Raw genomic sequence first — 6,997 nt, 5'->3', positions numbered from 1 at the left:
GGAATCGACCTGGATGTTGAATCTGTCGAACAGTGGGAACGGGAACAGGAGAAGGAACAGGAGAGGGAAGCGGCGTAACAACTCTGGAACCTCGTGGGGTGACAGCCGGTTCTCCTGAGCCATTCACCTGATGAACAGCCTGAAGAGCCCCCACAGTCGTCCGGAACAGTTCGTGTAGACTAGTTTCGGATCGTTCTTGTGCCTCTCTATCAAGCCTGCGCTGTTCCAGCTGTTGTTCATGTTCTTTTCTTCGCTGTTCTTGTTGATCAAGAAGCAGCTGAAGAAGTTGCTGTTGTTGGCGCTCAGCAGCCTCTTGCTGTTGAGACATGATCTTCGGCAGATCAATTTGAGAGATTGTCGAAGGAATTGGAAGAGGGTCCACTGAAGGTGATGGAATTGTTTCAGGGACCCGCGGATTCTCCATAACGAAAGGTTCTTCTCCGCTTCTTTCTCTTCGTCGTGAGCGCGTCAAACGACTGCTACTCATAATTAAAGTTCGTGCACTGAATTGACTCAATTAATAAGAACTCAAGATCCCGCTTCTGACACCAATTGTAACGTTTTGGGCGTTACGTTAATAAAATATGGATCCGCGAGTTTACTTATTATCAAATCAAAGGCGTGAACAAAAATATCGTGATAAATGCTTTTAATGCAATATACGTGTTTCTTGTTTAAAGTCTGAAACAAGACTGTTTTTACAATAATATCGGTTGGCGCAGCAACCTTATTTTTTTTAAAGACATAAGAGGTTTATAAACGTCTTTTATCTATGCTGACTACTAGATCATTAAAGAGGGGGCAAAGGGGTGATTTCACCCTTTGTAACAATATATATATATATACATATATACATATACAATAATATACATATATATATATATATATATATATATATATATATATATATATATATATATATATATATATATATATATACATCATAATTTTGAATTTACTGTTAAAAAAAGGGAAATTTAAAAAAAAAAATTTTTTTTACAACCATTTAGTTCATTGAAAATAAATATAATTATTGAAAAGATCCTGTATATTTTTTAATTATTTGCTCACATATTATTTGAAATAAGAATATGATTCACTAAGAAAAATAATTTATTCAATCAATTACTTCCTTTTTTTATTAAATTATTTGACTTAATTATCTCCGTTCATATTCAATTATGATAATGTATAATATATATATATGAACAAATGTATTTATATATCAAATTTTAATCATGTATAATATTCAAACATATACATATATATACATTATGATTTTTGATTGAATTTCAAAAAGAGAGAAATTTGGAAGAAAAAAATTTTTTTCACAATAATTAAATTCATTCAAAATGAATATAATTATTTCAAAAATCATATGTATTCTTTAATTATTTGCTCACATATTAATCAAAATATAAATATTATTCGGTAAGAAAAATAATGTATTCGAATCAATTATTTCCTCATTTTATCAAATTATTCAACTTCATTACCTCCATTCATATTCAATTGTATTAATGTATAATATACATATATATACATATATATATATATATAATAATATACATATATATATATATATATATTATGATTTCGAATTTACTTTTCAAAAAAAAGAAATTTTTGAAAAAAATTTTTTTCACAATAATTGAATTCATTAAAAATAAATATAATGCTTGAAAAGATCCTGTATATTTTTTAAATATTCGCTCCTATATCGATTGAAATAAAGATATCATTCAATGAGAAAAATAATTTATTTAATCAATTATTTCCTTTTTTTATTAAATTATTTGACTTAATTACCTCCATTTATATTTAATTATAATAATGTATAATATATATATCAACAAATGTATTTATATATTGGATTATAATAATGTATCATATTCAAACATATACATATATACATATATTATGATTTCTAATTAACTGTTAAAAAAAGAGAAATTCGAAAGAAAAAAAATTTTTTTACAATAATTAAATTCATTAAAAATAAATATAATTATTCAGAAAATCATATGTATTTTTAATTATTTGCTCACATATTAATTAAAATATAAATATTATCCGTTGAGGAACATGATTTATTTAAATCAATTATTTCCTTGTTTCATTAAATTTTTCAACCTAATTACCACCGTTTATGTTTGTTCAGAGAGATGGCAAAAAGATATGGATCATCGACGTGGGATCCGCGAATTAGTGATGAGAACCAGTGTGAATGAAACGAAAGTGATGTTGAGATGGAGAGAGATAATGAATGCCGATAAACGAGATTTTTATTGGTTTTGATGAGGCGATACAGACCGTATCGCAAGAGAACGTTACAGAGAGTGAAGATTTTACAGAGCGAGAGAACACATAGATTATACACATACATGATTTCGAGATAGTAGACAATACATGAGATACAGCTGATGGGTTTTGAGTCGCGACACGGGCAAGCGGCGAGATTTGACGCGGAGACGGCAAGAGAACATTGCACGCGAGTGTGCGTACATGTGCGAGGACGATTTTGAGTGTCGCGAGACACACATTTAACTATTCGATACCTTGCCGAAACATACCGCCCGCTTCGCTATCGGTAACGATCGCGAAATTAGATTATGCCGCCCGCCGTGCGTTATTTATTCTTAGAGTCAATAATTGTCTTAAGAGGACACTGGAAGCACACACAATTTTACGATTGGACGTTTTAACACAGAGGATTTCGTTTTAACGGTCACAACGCGAACGAGACCGTCGGTTCCCGGATGCACTTCGATCACTTTCGCGAGGGGCCACACAGATGGAGGTAGATTTTCGTTTTTTACGAGAACGATGGATCCGATTTTGATGTTGCCGTGATGAGTCTGCCATTTCGAGAGGTTTTGGAAGGACTGAAGATACTCCGTACTCCACCGTTTCCAAAAATGCTCCAGCATTTGACGCGAGTGTTGCCAATGCGATAGCCGTTGAACTGGCACCTCGATGAGTGACGGCTCAGGAATTGTGTTCAATGCTGAGCCGACGAGAAAGTGTCCTGGAGTCAAGGCACTTGGATCCCGTGGATCGTCCGAGATAGCGCAAAGAGGTCGAGAATTAAGCGTGGCTTCTACTTGCGTGAGGAACGTCGCGAATTGCTCGAACGTTTGAGTAGCTTCTCCGATGACTCGTTTGAGGTAAAATTTGACTGATTTCACTCCGGCTTCCCATTTTCCACCGAAATGAGGCGCGGAGGGAGGATTGAACCGCCACTGGGTTCCGTGTGATGCGAGGGTGTTTGCGATTTCTGCGAACTCCTTTGACGATGCAGCGAGAAGACGGCGAAGTTCTGAGTCTGCGCCGACGAGATTCGTTCCACAATCGCTTGCGATTGAGGCACAAATTCCTCGTCGAGATGTGAAGCGTTTGTACGCCGCGATGAATGCCTCCGTCGTGTAGTCCGAAACTAGCTCGAGATGCACAGCCGAGGTCGTGAAGCAGATGAAGATAACGATATATCCCTTGCATGATTTCGCTCCTCTTCCGCGGGAGGCTCGAATCGAGAATGGACCAGCGTAGTCAACGCCAGAGTGAAGAAACGGCCTTGATTGCGTGACTCGAGACTGAGGGAGTTGACCCATCTGTTGGCTGCTGAGGGTGGCGCGATGACGCGCACAAGGAACGCAACGATGTATTGACATGCGGATCGGTACTCTTCCTCCCAGGATCCAGTACCGCTGTCGGATTGTAGCGAGAGTGAGTTGCGGACCTCCGTGGAGCGTCAACCGATGATGATGATCGATGATCAATGTGGAGAACGATGATTCGCGAGGCAAGATGAACGGGTGCTTTTCGTCATACGAAAGCAATGAGTGATTCAGTCGACCACCGACTCTGAGGAATCCGTTCGAATCGATGAACGGCGTGAGTCGCGATAGTGGATGACTTCGAGTGAGACTTGAGCTTGTCTCGATTTGGCGAATTTTTTCTGCAAAGTACGCCTGCTGGGTCACCTTGGTCCAAAACAGTTGGGCGTCGCTCCATTCGAGAGTAGAGATCGGTCCGACAGTGATAGACGTGTTTACGCGATTCGATGTCGTCTTCGCGAGGAACCGATTTGCTGCGCGTTTACACAATGATGTGACTTTGAGGAGAGTCGATAGTTTTGAGTAGCGATCGACGAGATCCCAGATTTGTAGCGGCTTAGCTGTTGCGATGTGCGTCGACAGCCCTTTTCTTTCCTCGAGATGAATGTTTTCTTCCGGTCGCGGAGATAAGGATGGCCAATTGACAGAAGGCTTCGAGAGCCAGGATGGTCCGAAGGTCCAAAGTTCTGATTTTTGGAGTTGCTCCGGAGATGCACCACGAGACGCAAGATCAGCGGGGTTTTCAAAACCCGAGATGTGATACCAACGAGCGCGCGCGAACTCTTGGATTTCCGTTACGCGATTACGAACGAATTCTTTCCACCGCGATGGGTGGCTTTTGATCCACGCGAGCGCGACTGTGGAATCCGTCCACAGATAAACCGGGGTGTTTTCGAAATTAAGAGTCTTTTCCACATGACACATCAACCGGACGAGAAGATTCGCAGCACAGAGTTCGAGACGAGGAATTGTCACCTTCTTTAGCGGCGCTACTTTAGTTTTCGCGCACACTAGTGAAACGCGCACTTCGTGAGTGTTGATATACGTTCGCGCGTGGATCACTGCGCCTAATGCACTTTGAGAGGCGTCCGCGAAACCGTGGATCTCTATCCCGAGAGATGCTGAACTTAACCCGATCCATCGTGGGATGGTGATAGCTGAGATGCCTTGAAGATCTTGTAGAAACTCGATCCATCGCGAGGACAATGAAGCTGAGAGCGGCTCGTCCCAGTCGAAACCGAGTGCCCACAATTCCTGCATAAAGATTTTGGCTCTGATCGTGATCGGCGAGAGCCATCCGAGAGGATCAAAGAGCTGCGCGGTTTGTGAGAGAACTTTTCGTTTTGTGAAATTGTCCCGAGTTTGATGAATTTGCGGAGAGAACGCGAACGCGTCGATGTCTGGTCTCCACGCAAGACCGAGAGCCCGAAAGAATGGACTTTGATCGAGATTCAGATGCATCGCGATCTCTTGATGGTTTCGAGAAATGTCAACGAGAGTTTCTGGGTGGCTTGAAGTCCACTTTTGAAGTTCAAAGCCGCCCGCCTTGAGCAATTGATTGAGTTCGTTGATTTTCTCGCGACCTTGATCAACGTCCTCTGCTCCTGAGAGGATGTCGTCGACGTACGTGTTCTCGAGAATGACGTGGCTCGCAAAGGGATACTGCTTACCTTCGTCCTGAACGAGTTGATGAAGAACACGGATCGCGAGATACGGAGCGCTTGCAAGACCATACGTTACCGTAGTCAGTTGATATTCTTCAATCGGTAGCTCTGGTTCTTCCCTCCAGAGGATTCGTTGAAAATCTTGGTCATCATTGTGGACCAAAATTTGTCGGTACATCTTGACGATGTCTGATGAGAACGCGACTGGATATTGTCGCCAGCGTAAGAGAACGTCCGCGAGGTCGGTTTGCACTTTTGGACCGACGAGAAGATTGTCATTGAGAGAGAGTCCGAGGTTGGTTCTTTGAGACCCGTTGAACACGACACGCAACTTTGTTGTTGAACTGCTGTCGCGAACTACACCGTGATGGGGAAGATAAAACACGCGGGAATTGTCTTCAGGTGTATTCATAGCGCGACGCATGTGCCCGAGTTCACGATATTCACGAAGGAAGCTCGAGTAAGCCTCCTTGAGTTGCGCGTCGCTACCGAACCGTTTCTCCAAACAAAGGAGCATTTGATGCGCGGGATTCCGCGAGTTGCCGAGCTCTACCGAATTGTCCTTGAGCGGCAGCCGAACTACGTAACGACCGGGCGCAGTTCGAGAAACCGTTTCGCGAAAGTGTTGCTCACAACGCTCTTCTTCGGAAGTTAGTGCCAAAGGTTTCGACACTTCTTCCTGCTTCCAAAACTGCTGCACGAGATCGAGCAGTTCGTGATCGAGGGAGCATTGGAAGCCTTGGACTGCGCCATACGAGGGGCTTGCTGCTTCCGCTGAAACGCAGCCGGAGAGGACCCAACCGAACTGAGTTTCTTGCGCGATTGGTGTTCCTGGTGCTCCTCTTCGAACTCCTTGACCAATGATGTTGCTGTAGATGTCAGCTCCGAGAATTACGTCGATTTGACTGGGATGTGCAAAGCTTGGATCCGCGAGGTTGAGTCCTCGTAGATGAGGCCAGTCTTCGACGAGAAGTCGAAATGAGGGTAGATACGATGTGAGTCGTGGAAGCACGAGTGCCTCCACCTGACACGAGAACGAGGTGTGAGCACGAGATTGGAGTTGCAATGTCGCGGTGCCGCGAGTCACTGCCGATTGATGAGCTCCGACGCCAATGATCGGTATCGTTGCTTGATGCCGACGTAGTCGCAATTGTTGCGCTAGCGACTCCGTGACGAATGAACTTTCGGATCCTTGATCGAGTAGAGCGCGAGCAATGATTCTTTCTCCAGTCTCCGGATTAGAGGCGATCAATTGCACTGTGGCGAGAAGAACTGGAGAGCGCTTGATCATTGTAGGCTGAGCTGAGTGGTTGCTCACCTGAGAGGCGCTATTCGAGATCGGTGCGTTCTGCACTGCAGGTTGCGCTACTGCAGCCTGTCCTTGAGATGTGCCACTGTTAGCAGCTGTCGAGATTGAGGAAGAGTTTCGATGCAGCAAGGAATGATGTCGACCGTTGCACACGCGACACGTTTTGTTAGATCGACAGTCCTTCTGCTGATGTGGACCGAGACAATTGAAGCAAAGCTTTTTCGCAGAAACCACTTCCCTTCTTTGATCCAGAGATTTGTCGCGAAAGGTCGAACAGAACGCGATGTAGTGGTTGCCTTTGCAACAAGCACACGACTGTTCCTTTGATTGCGCTGTATGTGACCTTGTCGTCTGAAGATTTGACCTTCCTTGCGATGAGTGCGGTTTCGACGTCGCGATTTGATTTA

General features: G+C 43.2%; 1 protein-coding gene across 1 annotated transcript; it reads right to left on the bottom strand.

The window, feature by feature from the left end:
• Positions 1 to 2,657: 2,657 nt before the first annotated feature.
• LOC124309875 (uncharacterized) lies at positions 2,658 to 5,798 on the bottom strand. The gene has a single exon (XM_046773569.1). The coding sequence runs from the start codon at positions 5,796 to 5,798 to the stop codon at positions 2,658 to 2,660; it is 3,141 nt and encodes a 1,046-aa protein (XP_046629525.1).
• Positions 5,799 to 6,997: the final 1,199 nt, after the last annotated feature.

This window comes from Neodiprion virginianus, unplaced genomic scaffold (assembly GCF_021901495.1).
Source record: "Neodiprion virginianus isolate iyNeoVirg1 unplaced genomic scaffold, iyNeoVirg1.1 ptg000058l, whole genome shotgun sequence".
Lineage (NCBI taxonomy): Eukaryota > Metazoa > Arthropoda > Insecta > Hymenoptera > Diprionidae > Neodiprion > Neodiprion virginianus.
This window is presented reverse-complemented; position numbering and strand designations above follow the sequence as displayed.

Bases quoted from the DNA above. Each gene is read 5' to 3' on its own strand.
- LOC124309875 (XM_046773569.1), bottom strand. From the start codon at position 5,798: ATGCTCCTTTGTTTGGAGAAACGGTTCGGTAGCGACGCGCAACTCAAG.